Source organism: Sorex araneus, chromosome 7, assembly GCF_027595985.1.
Source record: "Sorex araneus isolate mSorAra2 chromosome 7, mSorAra2.pri, whole genome shotgun sequence".
Classification (NCBI taxonomy): Eukaryota; Metazoa; Chordata; class Mammalia; order Eulipotyphla; family Soricidae; genus Sorex; species Sorex araneus.
Genome location: NC_073308.1, coordinates 57,636,263 through 57,657,119, shown reverse-complemented (window position 1 = coordinate 57,657,119; position 20,857 = coordinate 57,636,263). Strand labels below are relative to the sequence as shown.

The following is a 20,857-nucleotide window of genomic DNA, read 5'->3' as shown; positions in this document are numbered from 1 at the left end:
ATGGAGTTTTGGGGCTCCTAAAACTATGGAGTAAGGGTTGGCAGGGGTGAAGGTAGGCAGAGGAAAGGGCAAGACAGGACAGAGAAGGGGGGCGCCTTAGGAGACTAACTATAAGAAGGAGAGCCACATGTCAAAAAAGTGCCTATAGATTTTAACTAAATTATTATATTTGTCTCATGAGTAACTCTTGGTGGGTGCCAGGGAAGACTCATTTATCCTTTCCTCTTGAAAGTTGGTTTTTGAAAAGTAAATCAACATGTATATTGGCTTTTACGGACCACTGTTTTACTAGGTATGTTTCTCTCTAAGGTCATGCAAAAAAGTATATTTTGTTGCTTAATAATTATTTTCTTTAGAGCTAGGGTGATTGCACAGGGGTGTAGGAGCTTGCCTTAGATAAAGCCAACCTCGGTTTGATCCTTGGAACTGCATATAAACCCAAAGCACCATCAGGAGTGACCCCATAGCACTGCCAAATGTTCCCAGCCCCTCTTTTTTCAGACAGTAGATGTGTATCTTGTTTCCCAGAGCGATAGATAGTACAGTGGGTAGGGCGTTTGACTTGCATGCAGGTGACCCGGGTTTGATTCCTTTGTCCCTCTCAGAGAGCCCGGCAAGTTACTGAGAGTATCCCGCCCACAGGGCAGAACTTGGCAAGCTACCTGTGGCATATTAAATACGCCAAAAACAGTAGCAACAAATCTCACAATGGAGATGTTACTGGTGCCCACTTGAGCAAATTGATGAACAATGGGACAACAGTGCTGCAGTGCTACTATTTACTGTCAAGTATAATATAAATTATTTTCCTAGACATATCAAAGTTTTTCTGGTAGTAAAGATCATCTGTTATAGATGAGAAACATTTAAGAAATAATGGTGGCCAATCTCTGTCTCACCTGACTGTTTTTAGTTTAACCACTCTAGCTCTGTTACCTTGACTAATTTTACATTTGGTATATATGCATGTTAAATAAAGAATATTTTAGACAACAGTTTCTCGTCTTTGAATTTGACGTTGTGTCAGATCACGGTTCTTAAACTTGGTACACTGAAAAAGTTTCCTTTACCAAACACAGTTCTGTGCATTTGGAATTAAATCTTTATGTGAACTTTATCTTCACATAAAAATGATCTCTTATATACATCTTGGAACCTAACCTGAGATCTGTGTAATATTAAATAAACAAATCAAGCAACAACAAAGAGAAGCCATTAGAGCATTGGGCAGAAACTCCAGAGCCAGATTTGCGATACAAAGCAGCCGCTGGCTGTTCTTGGGTTGTGGGTGGTATAGGAGTGAAGAATGAGGTGGAGCAAGTCCTCAAGCCAGTCTTGAATATGCTTTGCATTGGGTCAGAATGGTGACTGGGTTGAATCCTTAAATATCTGATCACACTTCAGATGTGGGAAGTCAGGCACAGAGATAGACTTTATGATTGCAGAAACACTTTGAGCCAGATCCAGAAGTTCAGCTTACCCTCATTACACCACCTGGTTGCCCTGAGGTCTCCCACAGATTGGACAATCTTTCCTTCAAATGAACAAAATGACTTTTTGCAGACCTTCAGTGTACAACAAACAGGGCCACACAAGCCTGGATGACTTAGAATAAACTCCATCTTTCTTGTTCAGTCTGAAGAAAAAAAAAAGACAAGTAAATTTTATTTATTTATTTATTTATTTATTTATTTATTTATTTATTTATTATTTATTCTTTTTGGGTCACACCCAGCGATGCTCAGGGGTTACTCCTGGCTCTGCACTCAGGAATTACTGCTGGCGGTGCTCGGGAGACCATATGAGAGGCTGGGAATCAAACCGGGTCAGCCGCATGCAAGGCAAACGCCCTACCTGCTGTGCTATCACTCCAGTCCCATAAATAAATTTTAAAATAATAGTTTGTCTAGGCAGTCACTTCGGTTTCTGACCCTGAATTAATATTGTCAAAGTATGTTATTAGACTGACCAGATCGAAACCTGTCTACAGGGATTAGTAAAAGAGGGATGTCATCGATATCTTGCTTGAGTTGTAAAGAACAAAAAAAATATTTTAAATGAGAGCGACTTCTCTTTCCCAAGCCATGCAAATCTCTGGACTTAGAAATAAGACACAGAGTAATAAAATCTCCACATTTCACAGGACCCCTTTGTGGTCAGAACAATAACGTGTTTGTTGTTGCTTTAAGATCAAGCTGCCTGGTACTTTATAAAAAGCTCACCATTTCTCTGAGGAAGGACAGTTCTACCTCATGCTGTGAGACAAGGGACAAAACCATATAGGACTATACAAATTAAGGGCGAATGGAAAGAGGCTTTTCATAGATCTTCCAAGTGCTTCAGGTGAATCTGATGAGTGTGAAATACTAGGGTAGAATTCGATTTTGAGGTTAAAAAATATTTTCATCATTTTTTTTTTTAATGGATGGAGGTTAAAGGCTACACAGACAAGTGGGGACTACAAGAATCTCAACTAGCTTATCATCACTTGTTCTTGTTCAGTCCAAAAGTGTTACTGTCTCCCAACAAAAACCCCAATTCTTTCTCATCGATTATAAACCCAATCCCAAATATTTCTTCCCATTGAGTTTATGACTTGCTACTTTTTTGTTTTTCTCCTGCCTTTAACCCTCAGTGTAACCTGCCTCTACTACTTCCTGGCTTTCCCTGAGCCTTTGTGTTTTGTTTCTGACCCTGAATATTGCCAAAGTGTCTCGTTAGGCTGACTAGTCATTATGTGATCTTGGTGATCATAATGAAAATAATTCTCTGGGCTTTGGACTCTCCTTTAGATCAGATACCTTCAGATGGGTAAAATCCTTGAGCCCCGTGTTCTTGCCAAGTTGTGCGAACTTGTGATTCAAAGTATGGCAACCCCTTTGAAGGAGCTCCTTGTATCTGACTTGCTTCTGAAGAGGGCTAGATGCTTTGATGTGAGTGGGAGAATAATAATTTGGAAACATTATAGAGAACAGTTTGGATAAAGAGAAGTACTGAGAGGAGACACATTCAATCATCAAAATACCGAAAAGAAATGACTGGGTAGATGTAACTTAATGCAGTGGGGATGAAGTGGCGGAGGGAAACTGGGGATATAGTGGTGAGAAATGTCCACTGGTGAAGGGGTGGGTGTTGGAACATTGCAAGACTAAAGCCCAGACATAAACAAGTTTGTAACTCTTTCTCATCGAGATTAAGAAAAAAATTTTAAAAGAATGAATTTGACGGGACTCGAGGTGGCACAAAATTGTGCCTCAATCCAATATATGTCTCAATCCAGGTCCATTCTATTCCAAAGCCCCCCCTCCCAAATTAGATTGTAAGAACCAATGAACCTGGTTCCACTTATCCCAGAGTCTGGACAACTGGTTCCTGTTCTGATGCCCAATGTGAGGATTTTAGAGAAGATTGAAGGTGAGAGAGAGACTAGTGTATTATAATACCCACCAGCACACATTTTACCCAAAATACTTAGGTTTTCTTTTTTTGGGGGGGGTCACACCTGGGGATGCACAGGGGTTACTCCTAGCTCTGCACTCAGGAATTACTCCTGGTGGTGCTCAGGGGACCATATGGGATGCTGGGGATCGAACCAGCTATTGCTCCAGCCCCAGGTTTTCTTAACTGAACCTTTTTTGAGACACCTCTCCCACCCTCAGCCTCACCCCTCAACCTCTTTCTTCTTCGTCCTCATTGTATTGGATGAAGAAAACACTTGGATACTTGACTGAATCCCCCTCCTCCAGAGAGAAGAATATTTTTGAGAAATCTTCCTTTTATATAGAACCAGAGAAGCCCAATCCCCAAATTGATGAGGTAGACAGCTTTGGGGTGTGATGCCTGCCTCGGTGCTTGAGTGATAAGATTTATTACCTTCCCAGGCCTTCCTATTTCCTCCACTCCCACCGCCCCAAACTCTCCCCTACACCTCAATTCTGTACTTCCCCTCTGCCTGGTTACCAATGACTGACAGGGAACTTGAGCCACAGTGAAGGGTTTTCCCTTCGCAGTAGACCGGCGGCCTTCCTGGAGGAGGCCTTGTCGCAACGACTGTCTTGTCGAAAAGAAACACAGGAAGTGAATTGAGAACCAAGTACCATGGGGAAAGAATTCTGGAAACGGAAAGAATGAAGGCCAGGGGCGGAGAGCAGAACCAGGGGATCTCTGAGGGAGGATCTCAGCGGGCCAGCTCCCCCCCGACCCCCGCCCTAGGGAGCTCAGCCAGCTTGTTGCCCCTTGCTGGTGCTCCTCGTGCTGACCATGGCAGATCTAATCTCTAAATTGATGCACTTTTGAGGGACCAGGACAGGCCAAGTGGTAGAAGACTCGCCTCCTCTGACCTGTGGGACTCTTGAGTCCCTTTCCAGCCTGGGGGAGCCATCACTCAGCACCAGATATGGAACTGACAAACAAGGTCCTCACCCCAATTTTTTTTTTTTTTTAAGGAATGAAGGAACACACATTTCTTGACATTATTTGCCCCTATGCACTACAGTTCCAGGTGGAGAAACAAAAGATTTGTGGTCGGCCTTGTTGAGGTTAGAGCAAAGATTCTCAGAACACTGCCCTTTATTTGGTTTCCTGACAGGCCTCCAACTAATCCCCCCAAAGTTAGTCAGTCTGTCCTTTTGTTTGTTCTAGAAAGTGAGATTAGTAGGGGAGATGAGTTGCAGTCATTAGTCCTCTTTTAACAAGAAGAAATAAAAGTTCGAGATAAGAGTTTGAGCTGGAGAGTTTATGAGGACTGTGGAATCTGAGAGAACTACGTGGCTTAAACAGACTCATCTGCTTGACTCCAGGGGAAGAGTTTGGGAGTTGAGCTCTTTGCTGCATAATTAAGTTTATTTCCATATAATTGAAAAACCGTGGATTTCCTTCTTGCATTTTACTATTGTATTTAATCATTTCCTATTTGAAAGTAAACTTGCTCTCTTTCCCTCAGGTTTGGTCTCAATGATCAAGGGCTTCTCTGATCAGAGTTCACCTGAAATTTGCTCTTGTTAGGCAAGGTTCCAGGGATCGTGCTCAGGCCCTCCTAAGGGTCTCTATCCCAGAGTTACACCTCCAGCCCTCAACAGGAGCTATCCCATGCAAGAAGAATGAACGTGACACGTAGCATGAACACTCAGTCAAAGACTGAAAGAGAATGTTATTACATTTAGTTCCCTAGCCTGGTGAAACCATGGACTGTTACCATATCAGTGATAAGCTGACTGCGGAGAAATAGTAGTGCCGACTTGGAGGTACAGTGACTAACACTGAGCATCTTTCACAACAGAGGAGGTAGGAGAGCAGGTTTTACTTTGGGGGTGGTGGTGATGGTGGTGGGATGGGGAGATACAGATTCCCAAAAGGAGGGGAGGATCTGCAGATGAATATTTCTGAGCCCCAATATATCAGAAGTGGGTGACTAAGGCAACATCTGGTGGGATGGTCAGCTGACTCAGAGACGACAATATGCTCAGAGTCCAGATGGCAAGGCTTTATGCGCCACCGACAGCAACCAACTCAGTCCCTTTGTTTACTTGTAAGCAAGTGGTTGAGGGTAATGTAAGCCCCAAGGTAATCCGTGGCTAGAGCCAGAATGAAACGCTTCATTTTTCTGATGTATACTTCCTACTCGGCTTGGGTTATTCCATATTGGTCTGCAAATTTGCCAGCAGATAACTGGAATCTCTGTTATTACCCTACACAGCTTATTTGGAAGAAAACAGTCACTTGAAATGGTACCATTGAGGCAAAGTCTTTGATCTTGTAGTTATCTTCCCATCTAAGTAAGTAGCAGAGCAGACAATGAGAAGAGTAGAAAAGATTAACTTTTATCTGACCCCTGGTATGGTATCCCTCCACCCCCAACCCTTTGCTTGGCTCTTTTTCTAGAGAGATTCAAAGAATTTTTACTGACCCATTTGTAAGTCAGAATATAAAGATGTGGTATGAAGCACAAATTTTGTATGGTATGAAAGAGACATGGTGGGTTCAGGGAAGTCTCTAGGAATCCAAGAATCTGTGGAATCACCAACCACCCCACATTTGCACTCACAGACTTGGTACATTAACTTCTGGCAGGGCAAAGAAGCCCACACCTTCCCACACCAAAAATGGAGGTTCTGCTTCTATTCTTTCCTTTAGAACATGTGTTTTGGGGCCACTGAACTTGGAAGCAGGGCGACTAAGTTGAAAAATAAAGGTTTTTGCCCCCAAAAGAAGGAATATTGCAATCATTAGCATGGTAAATGAGGTGGAAGAGACTTTAGAGAATATCTAATATTTCTCACATTCAAGTGCTTTATGTATAAAGAGCAGATCCACATATGTATATATATCTGCTCGTCAAATGACTGTTGCTGTATAAAAAATAAAAGAAAGAGCATCTGTGGCTTAAGTGACTTGCTTTTTAACCACGAAGATGTTATTCTAGTTTTATACTTAAGAAAACTGAGGATGAGCAGGTGAAATAGTCAAGGTTGTGCAGTCAACAATGTCATGTGAGAACACAAATCTAGTCTGTATTCTGTGTTAAAGCATAGGATCATTCATTTCTTTCTAAGATCATACTGTTATATCTAGCGAGTAGGAACTCGACTGGAGAAGGGAATATATGTTCCCCCATCATCATTACCTGGGTTCTGACTGAAGTTTCAGATTGAACACCACATCACTGTTTCACTGTATCACTGTATCACTGTCATCTCTTTGTTCATTGATTTACTTGAGCGGGCACCAGTAACGTCTAGTTACTCAGCCCTGAAATTTTAGCAACCTCTTCTTCCTCGTCTTTCCCAACGATTGGCGGCTCTTTCAGGGTCAGGGGAATGAGACTTATCATTACTGGTTTTGGCATATCAAATACGCCACCGGTAGCTTGCCACGCTCTGCTGTGTGGGCGGGATACTCTCGGTAGCTTGCTGGGCTCTCCAAGAGGTATGAATATATCTGTTATTGTATTTGGGATATGAATATGCCACAGGGAGCTTGCCAGGCTCTCCTGAGTGGGCAATAGACTCTCAGTAGTTTCTCAGGTTCTCCAAGAGGGAGAACTAGGCTATTAGATGTCCGGGAGCTTGGTTTTATTGAACACCACATCATAGTTCTTAAAATTCTGTCTCCTCAGCCAAGGTTGTGGTATGGAAAGGTAAGTGGCAGGAGAATCTGCATGTTTAGGTGACACTGTTGAAGGCTGGTCTCAGGTTGCTTAAATAAATAAATAAATAAATAAATAAATAAATAAATAAATAAATCCCGGTGCTAGATAGATTCTAAAGAATGAGTACCTTGTCACTTCCAACTCCCAAGGTGTTTTCGCCCTACAGATAGACAGCCAATGTAAGAAAGATTTCTAATGTCTAGTCTCTTAGCTAACTTTCTTAGTGCCATTAAACTTTTAGCATTTATTCCTTCCTTCCAACCCCTCTCCCATCCTTGTGGGCAAGGAGGACGCTGTGCCCAGTGGATGTGGAAAGGGACGCGCCAGGCTTTTATTGTTAGTGGGGGGGGGGCGGGGAAGTGAGTGGGATAAAGAGGAAGTGCCCATGTTTTCTCATGACCTGGTGTCTAATACTACTATTAATGCTGTAATTCAGGCCGTGGGTTCCGTTCCATGTGTGATGATCAATATTAGGCATTGGAAATGTCCTGTTTAACCCTTTGCTTAGCTCTTTGAATGGTCGCACCCTATAGGTTAAAATCCTCACTCTTTGCAGATAGCACCGGGATTTATTTATTTATTTATTTATTTATTTATTTATTTATTTATTTATTTAAGCAACTCTCAACTGATGGTTTATTTGGATTTTTAGTCAGCCATGCTAAAGAATTCTGGCCATTATATCTTTTTTTTATTGTTTTTTTTTAATTTTTTATTGTGGAAAGTTACAAAGTTACAAAGTTTTCAGGTTTAAATCTCAGTTATACAATGCTCGAATACCCATCCCTTCACCAGTAGCACAGGGATTTAGGCACTTGCTTTGCATGTGGCCAACTCAGGTTCAAGCCCAAGTATTGAAGACAAAAAACAACAACAACAATAACAACACAAGAAGGGAACAACAAATGGTCAAAGTCATTGAAACTGAAGATTTTGTCTATAGAATGAGCTTACAGGGTGGGGGAATGGCAGTTGGTGGGGGTCTTTGGGACAGTGGTGGAGGGAAGGGGCTCTGTGGGGATGGGTTTAAAAATAAATATGGTTGGCGGTGTTGGCGTGGATGTGGGGAGAAAGGGACTCTCCTTCACTGCTGGTGGGAATGCCGACTGGTTCAGCCCTTTTGGAAAACAATATGGACGATTCTCAAAAAGTTAGAAATTGAGCTCCCATTTGACCCAGCAATACCACTCCTGGGAATATATCCCGGAGAGGCAAAAAGGTATAGTAGAGATGACATCTGCATTTCCATGTTCATTGCCGCTCTGTTCACAATAGCCACAATATGGAAAAAACCAGAGTGCCCGAAAACAGATGATTGGCTAAAGAAACTCTGGTATATTTACACAATGGAATACTATGTAGCTGTCAGGAAACATGAAGTCATGAAATTTGCATACAAGTGGATCAACATGGAAAGTATCATGTTGAGTGAAATGAGTCAGAAAGAAAGAGACAGACATAGAAAGATTGCACTCATATGTGGAATATAATGTAACTGAGAAGTACAAGTTGGCAACGATGCAACTTCTGGCAGATATCTCTCTGGACTTAGTTACTAAAATACTAAATTACAGAAACCCAAAACTGAGAGGCCGCTAAGTGTGGTCACTCGACCTCACACTTCTTCATCCTCAGCAATGGAAAACAAATTATCTAATGCTTCCTTTCAGCAGGTCTGACTTTAGGGGAGAGACTCTCCAAACAATAATAGTGAGTTTTTGTTGAAATATTGTATGCAATCAAAGTGAAAGTAAAGTGAAATTTATTAGTTACACAGGCGGGGGGGGGCTTAGGGTGGGGGGGCTAGGGGCGTGGGGGGGTTTGGGGTGTGAGGGGGCGGGGTGGAGCTATACTGGGATTCTTGGTGGTGGAATATGAGCACTGGTGAAGGGATGGGTATTCGAGCATTGTATAACTGAGATTTAAACCTGAAAACTTTGTAACTTTGTAACTTTCCACAATAAAAAATTAAAAAAAAAATAAAAAAATAAATATGGTTGGTGAGATAGTACAGTGGATAAGGTGATTGCCTTGCATGCGGCTGACTTGGGAATCTATCCCTGACACTTTATATGTTCCTCTGAGCATAGGAGTGATTCCTGGGCCCAGAGCTAGGAGTAAGCCCTGAACATTGCCTTGTGTGGCCCCCAAACCAAAAATAAAATTAAAATCAAGACACCCTACAGACTTTATCCTCAACTCATTCAATAAAACTAAAAACATCTATCTAGGCTACGTAGGGCTAACTAGACTGAACCAGAGAAAAAAATGCTAATTCATTCTGGTTCACGTGCATCTAGAATAAACAGGATTGGGATAAAAAACAAGCATTCTAGATTGCAGTTGTCTTGATAGGTTACATTGAAATAATTATATTTAAATCATTCTGATGGAACATTAATTTTAGTTCAGGCTTAAGTAAGTCAATGATGCTAACACAGTTTGAAATACAAATGCATTTATTATGAATGAGAGTGGGGGGTCGGAGAGACTGATCAAATACCAGCCACGTGCAGGTCATGAATTTCATCCCTGATACCACATGGCCCCAAAAGATGCAGCTCGAAGGCACCTGGCGAAGCACCACTCACTGGTGACTGACTGCTGAGCTCTTCTCCGAGTGGCCCCTATTTGAGAAAACGGGGCCCCGAGGGAGAGTAGATGGGTTAAAAGTAAACAAAATTGGAGAGTGAATATTGGCGAGGGTTGGAGAGTCGGGATTGGAGGGCTAGGATTGGTGACCGAGGGTTGGAGAGTCAGGATGGTGAGCCAAGATGGGTGTGCAAGGGTTACCACGCTTAGATTGGAAGTGAGGCTTTGCAGTTCCCTCAGTCAACTGATCTGTGAGATGTCTTTAGGCTCATATTCCACTGCCATTTGTTACCCAAGGAAGCCCATCTTAAAGTGAGACAGGACAGAAGAGTTCTCATCAACAAGGAAGCGTTTACAAATTTCATCTCACTATTACAAAGTTACATATTTACAAACAAGTACATGTTTGTTTCCTGATCTTGTGAATTGAGCATCTCTCAGAGGCACCAACTCCCCCTTCATACTACCTAACACGATTTCTAATGTTTTCGTTTAGTTTTAAACAGCAGGAGGACAAGATCTTAGTGTTAACAAACAGCTCTGACCATTCAGCAAAGGATCACTTTAATTCACTCCTGTATTGAGAGCTTAATCTCCAGAGTTACTTTGGAAAGCTCTCTTGGAAAGATAAATGTCAACCATGGGAGTTAAATTTACTAGAGATAAAGCTAGCACAGTTTGCTAGCTATTTTTTCCTCTTACTATCACAAGAGGAAAAAAACCCCTCCCTACCTTAAGATCATCGTGGCACCAATACTCACATCCCAGAATCATCAAGAGCTCAAATTCACCTGCAGGTGCAAACTCTCTTGCTGAGGAAGGGTCAGTGAGTTGGAACAATGACCCAGTACTCTCATTCATAGGTGGTTCTCATTGCTTCTCTCCCCTTTGGGAATTCGTATTTCAGGGAGTATTTTTTTTGTCTAATTTAATGACTTTAATCTAAATAGCCTACATTGTATATAGGGAAAAGCCCCATCCTTGCATTTCTTTTCCAACTTTTATTAACTAATTCTCCCATGGTTTATGGTGAATATTTTCCCGAGGCTTGCAGAATTCTTTTTCTTTCTCAAATAAACAAACATCTGTCAATGTTTGGCTTCTTTTAAGTCAAAGACATCTCTATATAAATGTTCTCCTTTATCCTAATTCATTTGGGTCACTTTCTCCCAGAAATAAACTTGGTAGCAAATTTATAATAATCCCATACTTGGGATTATTGAAATGTTTGGGATTGTTGAAAAGGAATTCTAGTTTCCTAGGAATCTTGAGAAGAAATTGAATAGACAATTTATTTTTACAAGCTTATGGTAGAAATTGTATTGAATTTGAAAAATACAACTATTAATAGCAAAATGAAAGATTTCGAGTAATCTGACTTCAAGGAGTAAGTACTGGAAGGGTAGAATGGTCATTTCTGTGTGTGTGGGGATAGTGGTAGAAAGGGGGGTGGGACAATACCCAGCGGTGCAGGGGCTATTCTTCCCTCTGTGCTCAGTCGTGACTCCAGGGGCTATTTGGGGTGAGCCCTAAACAAGGCAAGTGCCTTGCACCTTGTTCTGTCTCTCCAGTCTTGGAATGGTTTTTAAAATGTGGTTTTATCTAACACAAAGTTCTATAATATAAATGTAGTACATATTGATGACACTTGGTTTGTGTTGTTTCCTTTATATTGGGGGCTATTGAAGGAAAGAATAAACAGTAAACAGCTGGAAGAGGCTACTTCCAAGAACGTTATCTTTTGCGCTCCATGAGGCAACATCTCCCTCTAGTGACCATTTACGGTTACTACAGAAGCTTCTACGAAAAGTTGTTTTAAACTTTTTTGCGCGTATCGAATACAGATTCAGCTAGATTAACATTAAACATGATAGTTAGAACTCCCGGGGAGTGAGAAGATACCAATATTAAAATAATGAACATATTAATCTATATGACAGAAAAATGATGAGTTGATTTTTGGGAGTGATGGGGGTGCTCCCCAAAGCAAACCTCAGGCGGGCCTGGAATCAGACTAGTTAAAGGAGACAATTTAGCACTCAGCTAGCAATGGGCACACCAGGGAGAGGCAGCATGCAGTGCCAGGATGGAATTCCATACCTCCAATGCAAAGCGCGCATTTGTAGCCCTCTGAGCCATCTCTCCCGACATCCTCAAGCCTCCCACTTCTCATTGGAGAGAATAGGATTGGTTTTTGAAAACGAAATTGGTATATTCTATCAGTCTAGATTTGCTATTTGCTTTGTTTTGAATACAAATAGCATACGTGAGAGTAGTACTCATGGATAGAATTAAATGAACTAATATGTGGGCATACTAAGCACCCAGGATTTGTTACTATGATCACAGACCCTATTTTAAACTAGACTGGGCTCTGAGAAATTCACTTATCCATGATGACACATCAATAAGGTTCATAATTTGACTCCACAGCCCTTGCTAACTCCTCACTGTTGGAACATCTCACTTTACAAAGTTTTAAGCTGCCATTGGTGCTTCAGACACATGGAGATTGACATCATCAGGTAGTGTGGAAGACAGCATGCAGAGCTGAGTATGTGAAGCATCTGGGTTATTGGCGTAACCCATTGGAGTGTCTACTCAGGACATCAAGATCTGAAGCAACTACTGAGCCAAAGACATTCCAGAGAATCATTCCTTGTTTGCCATTTAATCTTGAACTAATTTAGGATTCTTTTCCTTCCTTCCTTCCTTCCTTCCTTCCTTCCTTCCTTCCTTCCTTCCTTCCTTCCTTCCTTCCTTTCCTTCCTCCCTTCCTTCCTTCCTTCCTTCCTTCCTTCCTTCCTTCCTTTCCTTCCTCCCTTCTTTCCTTCCTTCTTTGCCTCCCTCCCTCTCCCCCTCTCTCCCTCCTTCTTCCCCTCCCACCTTCCCTCTCTCTCCCTTCCTTCTTTCCTTTGTTTTTCTTCCTTCCTTCCTTCCTTCCTTCCTTCCTTCCTTCCTTCCTTCCTTCCTTCCTTCCTTCCTTCCTTCCTTCCTTCCTTCCTTCCTTCCTTCCTCTTTCTTTCTTTCTCCCCCCCTCTCTCACATCCAGGAGTGCTCAGAGTTTCAGAGTTTACTCTTGTCTCTATGCTTAGGGATCACCCCTAGCAGGGTTCCACAGTGTCCCACCAACTGTACTTTTGCTCCAGCTACCATAACTATTTTTCAAAGAAAGCCCAACTTGAGATACATTGTGCTTAGTGCCACCTCTTTATCTGTGACAGTTGGTTTTGTCGAGGTACAGAATAGCTCCATCACTGTCCACTCGGTGTCTCCCCAAACTATAGAATGGTAAAAATCAAATCTGGTCAGTAGGCTTGATCTAGTCCTCTAGTCTAGGTATTTGACTCACTTTGTCTATACCTTCCAGTATGATTTGCACGTCGGTTTTCTACCTGCCCCCGCCCTTGCATTAATTTTAACAGCTCTACTTAGTACATATGGTTGTCTGGCACCAGACTTGCCACTTAAGACCTGCAAACTCCACCAGACACGAAAAAACACTCAAAACTGCATCTAAAATACCCTCTAAGCTAAGGACATGAGTTCAAATTCTACCCTAGTTTTATTATTATTTTTTAAATTGATCGAGGTTCTGTGATGTACAATACACAGATGATATCTCACATATCATTCCCCACATCATTCCAACCTGGCCTGGTTTTCTATTTTTTTTCCAACGACTTAGGCTGCTGCTTTGATTTTTCATGCCAGGCCCTCCCCCCTGACCCGCCCCCAACTGGCTCTCCCCGTCCCAATTGGCTCAAGAGCCGCCACTCCAAGGGCTTTGCCCACCGCTCCCGGGAGCCTCCTGGGCGCTAACCCCTGAGCCCGCCCCTCCCGCCCGGGCCCGGCCGCCGATTGGTGGAGGCGCGAGTCCGCGTGGGGCCGCCTGGCCCGGGGCGCGCGGCGCCCACTGGGAGCCCGGCCTGGGCGCGAGGACAGCGCGTGCTTCTCCCGGTGGGCTCCCCTCCCCCCGTCCCCGCGGCGCCCCCCGCCCCCCGCCGCCCCGCTGCCGGCCCCCCGAAACGGTGGCGGCGGTTTGTGGTCGTTGGTCCCCGGGCTTTTGGATTAACACTGCGAGACCCGAAGGGGTGAGGAGGGCCTGGGGGGCAGCGGGGTCACCGGCGAGCCGCTGTGGTAACGGCCGTCCGCAGCCCACTCGGCGGCCCCTCACGTCAGACGCGCAGCCGGGGGGGACCCTCGCCTCGCTCGGGGGGCCGCTCGGGGGGCGGGGGGGGCTCGGCCGCGTCCCGTCGAGCCGCGGCAGGGTCGCAGGGGGGCGGGGAGGAGGGGGGCTGTCGCCCGAGCTGGGGAGGCCGCGCGTCTGTGTGTGTGTGATTTGTGTGTGGGGTGTGTGTGTGTGTGTGTGTGTGTGTGTGTGTGTGGCGGGGGGTGTTGGGGGGCGTGGCGAGGGGGCGCGCCGAGTGGGCCGCGGCGGCCGTCTGTGGGGCTCGTCGGGGGCTCCTTCCGCCCCGCGGCGCCCGGCCCCCCTCGCCGCCCGGTTTCCGCTCTCCCCGCCGCCTTCCGGCCGCGTCCCACCTGCCGCCCTCCCTCCATGTTGGCCCCCGCGCCCGCCGCCGCCGCCGCCGTCGAGCCGCGCGGCTCATGTGGGGCCCCTGGGCGCCGCCGCCCGCGCCGGCCCGGCTGCCGGGTGAGACTGAGCAGGGCCGTCGTGGCGCCTGAAAGAAAAATTATATTTTTTCCTCGCGTGTGTGTGTGCGTGTGTGTGCGTGTGCGTGGCGGGGGGGGACAACCTGGAACTTTCCTCGGCCTCGGGTTCTTGGTGGGTGGCTCGCTCGCTCGCTCGCTCTTGGCCCCGGGCCCCCTCTCGCGCGGAGCTTGTGGAGGGCGGCGGCTGCGGCTGGCTGGGGGGCCCGGGGGCGGCTGGCTGGGGGGCCCGGGGGCGGGCGGCGGTGCCCGGGGACGGACCCCGCGGCGCCCGGGACGGCCGTGCTCGCCCACCGTCGCGCCGTCTGGGTGTGCGGGCGGCCCCGCGTGCCGGCGGCTCGTTCGTCACACAGGGTTTCTCGGGGGGATTCAGTAGAGACGTGCCTTGCGCCCGGGAGCGTCCTGGCCAGCGGCCCCCCCCCCCCCCGCCACCCCGGCCTTTGGCTTCCCGTGGGGTGGGGGTGGGGTGGGAGTGGGGGTGGGCGCCACTCTCCGCCGGGGGTCGTGGCGGCACGCGGAGTTTGCGCGCACCTTTCGGACCCGTGTCTTTGTTATGTAAGCGCCCCGCGGCGCCCTTGGTGAGCCCCGCAGTTTCTACCGGGCAGTTTCCTCCGGTGAGTCGGGCCGCGCCGGCCCCAGCTGCTTCCAGGCTGACGCTCGCTCCCCTCCTGACGCTCGCTCCCCTCCCCGCTCTTGGACGCTGGCTTTGGGTTCGAGGAAGGCGTTAGAACGGCTCCCGCGGGTCGTGCGTGAGTGCGCGAACACGTCAACTCGTGTGGGTGATTACAAGCTTCGTTACAGGTCAGGGGAAGAGAGTTTTTTCTTTTTCTTGCTTTTTTTGGGTCACACCTGGAGAGGCATAGAGGTTACTCCTGGTTCTGCACTCAGGAATTACTCCTGCTGGTGCTAAGGGGACCCTATGGGATGCTGGGAATCGAACCCGGGTCGGCCGCATGCCAGGCAAACGCCCGACCCGCTGTGCTATCGCTCCAGTCCCCGGGAATGAGAGTTTTTATTTCCAGAGCTGGGGCGTTGTGTTTGAGTTTGAGCAGCATCCTTTGGGAGCTGTTTTTCAGAGTTAGAGCCTCTTACGGATCTGAGTATTGGACACGTTTCGAGGGTGTCGTTAAAGGAAAAGTCGGCGAGCTTACTTACAGCAGTGAAGATTGCTGTTAGGGCCGCAGTTGGCAGTGCCTTCGTTTTTTACGAAAGACGCTGTTCCGTTCATTTCTACTTAAGAGGGTGAAGTAGTAGTCTTGAGCATCTCTGTGGTGAGAGCACAAACCATTGACATTAGAAAATGAATATATGTGACCCTGGATGTATGATGAGGGTAAGACCTAGAAGCAGCAAAAATATACCCGATTTATGGACCGAAGTTCAGCGTCTCATTATTAGTGATCTCATTTTGGTTAAGAAGCTTGCTGTTTCCCTAGTGAGGTTATATGAGCAGAAATGGAGTCATTGCAAAATCTGTCCAGGTTTGCATATCATCACTGGATAATGTTTCTCCCGTTGTATTATTTTTTAACCGGATGGTTGGCGAGGCAAGAAAATGAGAGAAGAAACATAGTTTAAAATTTGAAGTCAGATTATTGAATACCTTATGTAAGGTATATGTTGTGATTATGTATTATGTATGAGAGTTTTGATTCTCTTGTGTATGGCTTTATTCTGAGTTCAAATAATTATTACTTTTGTGTTGAAAATATTTAAAAAAATTTTACTAGTTATTTCTTAAAATAGTTTAAATTTTAAGTCTTTCCAGATTTAAACCTGCCAATATGTGCATCTTTCTATTTGTTTTTGAATATATGCATCTTTCTATTTGTTTTGGGGTCCCTTCTGGCAGTGCTCTTGGCTTATTTCTGGGTTTGTGCTCAGGGATCACTCCTGGCTGGGCTCTGGGGAGCATATAAGGTGCTGGGGATTGAACCCGGTTGGCTGCACGCAAGGCAAGAATCTTTTCTCTGCACTATCTATCCAACCCTAAGCCTGCCACTGTGTTTAATATTCTAGTTACTATTTTATAAAAATAGCTCAAAATTTTAAGTCAGTTTTAGTGTAAACCTACCCTTCACATTATTATTAGAATCTGTAGAAGAACTAGTAAAAAAAAAATTATCAAAGTTATTTTACTTCTGGAACTACAATATGCTCCCACTCTTCAAAGTGGAATTGAGGATGAAAAGATAGTTCGGTGTGGACCCCACCCCTTTTAGATCCATTGCACCACACATAGTCCCTCAAGGTGTGACCCAGCCGCCCCCGATATAATATTTAATATATTAAGAAAATTGAACTGATGCATCTATACCCCTTTATTTTAAAAAACTTTATCCAAATAAAAATTGCCCATGAAATTTTGACTAATCCCTATTTTTTCATTCATGTTGCTATAGTACAGACTTGGAATAAAACGAATTACGACTAACCCCCCCCTGTTGACCTGCCAGCTATGGCCCTGCATTTCTTAGCAACAACTAAATTAAAAAATTATAAAATTTAATGCCACATAATTTTAATGAGTGCCCTAAAGGAGCTAATGTGCTATCTAAAAAGTGTTTTAATTTTTTTTACTATTAGAGTCCTTTTTAAAAAAACAATAAATTTTACAAAATGTCATTTTATCAGGTTCATAAAATACAATTAGTCCTCAACATTGTGGCTTAGGTTCTTGTACACTGGGAGTTTTAAATGAGATTATTTGCAGAGAAAGCAGTTTTTGAATAACATTGACTGCTGGGGTTTCTGTTTTCTCAGTCCTGTAAGGAAATGCTTCACAGCAGTAACTGAACACCTACTGCAATTCAGAATATAGGTTTGATGTAATATGATGTAGTTTCATTCTTTTTTGGGTTACACATGATAGTACTCAGGGCTTACTCCTGGCTCTGCACCCAGAGATCACTTCTGGCAGGCTTGGGGAACCATATAGGGTGCTAGGATCAAATCCTGGTTGGCAGTCTGCAAGGCAAGTGCCTTATCTGCTTTACTATTGCTCTGGCCCCCATGAAGTAATTTCTTTAGAGAAACTATTCTACCTAGCTAAAACTTTTTTTTAAATACATATTTTGCATTTTGAAGACAGTAAAAATTCATTTAAGTTTGTTTGCTAATTTGTAGAATTCAAAATTAGTGAAGATATGTAAAGCTAAATTCTTGGGACCAGAGAGAGAGATAGCACAGAGGGTGCTATCTATATCTATCTTGCCTTGCCTACAGCTATGCCTGGTTTTATCCCTGGTGTTGCCAGAAGTGATCCCTGAGTGTGAACCAGGATGAAGTCCTGGGTGCTGGGTGTGGTCCAGAAACCAAAACCAACAACAAAATCCCCCAAATCTAAAGCTAAACATTTGATTTAAATTGCCACTTGACTATCCAATGATTATCTATGCTCGTTTTACCTACTTTTATAACAGTTTTGTTTTTACTTTTACTTTTGAACCTAAACTGGAAAGAAATCTTTTAAAGTTCAGGCTTACTAAAAAATAAATAAATAAGAAGTAAAAAAAAGATTCAGTTGTGGAAAGTGGAGTTTATATGCTGCACAACAATTTTAAGTTTATTCTTCTTGCCTCTGTTTTGCTATTTGTTTTCTTATTCAGGACCCAATTTTTTCTTAGATGAATTCCTTGGGTCAACAGGGTAAGGAAAAACAGCTTGTAGGATGATTTGGCATATAAACTACAGCTGAAAATGGTAGAGGATTAATTGAGCCTCTGTTGGTATGTCAGAATTGTCATAATGCCTAAGACTGCTATGCTTCCCAGAGATTTTGGTCATTTTCAGATCTGGAATTTTTAGAATGAATATGAAGATACTGTTTGCCTGCATTAAGTTTGATTTATAATTCTTTGAGATTTTTTGAATTCTAAATTTTTTAGAAATTTGGTTAAATTACAGTACTAGATATGTTTAAAAATTCTATTTTTTTGTTTTGGGGTTAAGCCTGGGTGGTGCTTTGGGACTACTTCCAGCTCTGTGCTCAGGAGTTTGCTCTTGGCAGTTTTCAAGGGACCACACAGTTCTAGGGATTTGGATCTCTTACATGTGATCTGCCAACTGAGTTATCTTTTTGTTTCAATTTTTAAACCTAATTGTGCGTGAGATATGTAATATTGTTTGGCAAGTTTCTTTTTTTTTTTTACTATGTTAAGAGCATTTAAAATGAACCAAGATTAGCTTGTGTTTCGAGTAATTTTCTCGTTAAAAGAGGTTTTCTCTGTATTGTATTTTGGGGCCATATCTAGCAATGCTCAGGGACTATGTTTGACTTTCTGAGCAGGGATGACTTATGGTGATTCTTGGGGGGACTATATGTGGGGCAGGGATGGAACCTGAGTTAGCCATATGTAAGCTAAATACTTAATACTTTCCTCCTTTAATATCGCTCATCCCCCTTACCCCCCTTTATGGTGCAAGGGATGGAAATTCAGGGTATTAATATACGTGAAGCCAGTGCTAGAGCACTGATCACTCAGTCCCTAATATGACCTGTCACACTAAGGCATGTCCAGTTTGAATTCTGATCTTGTTGTGATATCTGTTATTCCTCACTCTCCTTATCTCTGTGCTCTCATATTATTGCTGAAGCTAAAACTCCCAGACTTATCTATCTGAGAGAATTTTGTTGACTGTCCTTTCAAACTCGGATATAGTCTGTGCTGAGCTGGCATTGTTAGCATCCCCAGACAAGCTCAGAAGAGAAAAGCCACTGTCGCCCCAGGGATGCTGGGAAGAGGGGCAGAATGCCTTCAAGGAAGTGCCTCAGCACAAACAGAGGCTGGGGAAGTGGCAGTTCCAGGAGAGGAAGTGTGATGGCCCCCCAACAGCTGATTGAGGACTTCCCCAGGGACCCGAGTGATAGCAAAGTCTTTTCCATGTGGCCTAGCAGAGCCCAGAAGGAGCAGAGAAGTGCTTTCAGCAAACCTACCAGATGTCCAGCAGAGAGACCTGGACAAGCCTCCTCTGTTTTCCAGGCAGGGGGCAGGCTGGGGGAGTTGTTGGGACTCATCAATGAAGTAGACAGGTCTTGTTGGGGTTCACTTTCGTATTCCAAGCTCTTTGTGAGTGGTATCTGGAATGTGCAAACATTGCCCCAAATTACTCCTGTATGCAGTGCTTTCCAGGGTGCAGCAATACTGTGGCTTAAGCACACTACAGCACAGATGGCCGCCCCATCATTGTCCTCCTCTTCTTGGGCCCTCTTGCCACCCACCTTCGCCTCCCTGAACTTGTCCACCCAGAACTGTTGTGCCAAATGCAACCTCTCCTTCTACCTGACCTCTGACCTCGTGCTCCGTATGTGGTCCCACCACAAGAAGGAGCAGGCAGGCCCTGACCTACACTCAAAGCTGAGAGACGAGTCCCTCACATGCCCCATTTGCCATGAGTACTTTTGGGAGCATCGCCATCTCTCCTGGCTCCTGACTTCTCACAGCTGACAGGTGGCAGTAGAACCACCTCTGGATATGATGTCTCACATTGGGCAGCACAATTTTCTGCAGGGCAGTCTGCATGGAGTTGTTAGGTGGATGCCCCTGTCATAATTTGTAAAGGACAGCTAAAGGCCTCTGCTATGTTTTGAAGTAAATAAATCCTCTTGATCATCTCAAGAGGATGCAGGTGGGAGGGAACGGCACCACCAACTACAGATCTGCATGCCAGCCTCATCCAATCCTGTTTCAGAGGAGAAAATCACAGCATCAGGCGACCAGAGCATGTAGTAAATGCAGAATCGGCTCTTTCCATTTCCCTTTTTCTGATCTACCCCCACAGATAACCCCTAGAGCTGCTAGTTGGACCTATCCCTCAGCCAATGGTCTCAGTCCACATCATGAACCCAGGTGGTTTTTGGTTGTTTCCGTATTTTCTCAGAAGCAGCTTCTTAGAAGAATTCTGTGTGCTTGCCCTTACCCCCTCCTAGTCCTATGTGATGGGGCAATGGTCCCACCACCATAGAACCTGTTTTGGACTTGATTAGCAAAGGTTCCAGTGATTCTTGATCAGCCTCATTCACTCTTGCCCAGTTAAGCTTCCCATGGTGATTTCTATGGGCATCTAGCAACCCCCATTCCCTCTGGGAAAATTCCTGCTTGCTTTTTTTCAAAGTTTAATTCAGATGGGGTGTCCTCCCTCATCTTCTCTGGTCCTCTTAGACACAGGTATCGTTCCCTCCTACCTAAGTCTCCTGTCCCTGACCCAACATCCTATTTTGCACCGAAGGCAAACTCGAAGACTCTGTCATGTCAATTTGCTTTTCCATTTGCAGCCCTCAGTAGTACTTGCCCAGCATGCTGTGATCAGGAAGATTGTCTGAGAAAATAGATGAGAGAACATAAAATGAATTTAATAAACTATGAGAAGAAATTAATATTCTCTTCACAAAGAGAATGTGGATATTTCCCCTCATAAATAATGGCGGCTGGAGCGCTAGCACAGCGG

At 44.5% G+C, this 20,857-nt stretch overlaps 2 protein-coding genes across 4 annotated transcripts in view; both read left to right on the top strand.

Annotated features, from left to right (window-relative positions):
- The first annotated feature begins 13,651 nt into the window (after positions 1-13,651).
- Positions 13,652-20,857, top strand: part of RBM46 (RNA binding motif protein 46) — a 47,781-nt gene continuing 40,575 nt past the window's right edge. For 2 of the 3 annotated variants that reach the window (XM_055144627.1, XM_055144625.1), the window contains exon 1: positions 13,673-13,833. The gene's annotated coding sequence lies outside the window, so the exon portion shown is untranslated. Of the gene's footprint in view, positions 13,834-20,857 lie in introns of all 3 variants that reach the window. The other variant, XM_055144626.1, reaches the window with a different exon arrangement.
- LOC101540806 (zinc finger protein 488-like) lies at positions 15,413-19,892 on the top strand. The gene is given in 3 exon segments (XM_055144693.1): positions 15,413-15,581; positions 19,072-19,237; positions 19,239-19,892. Coding segments are annotated over 3 exon segments (954 nt in total). The 3' UTR covers positions 19,858-19,892.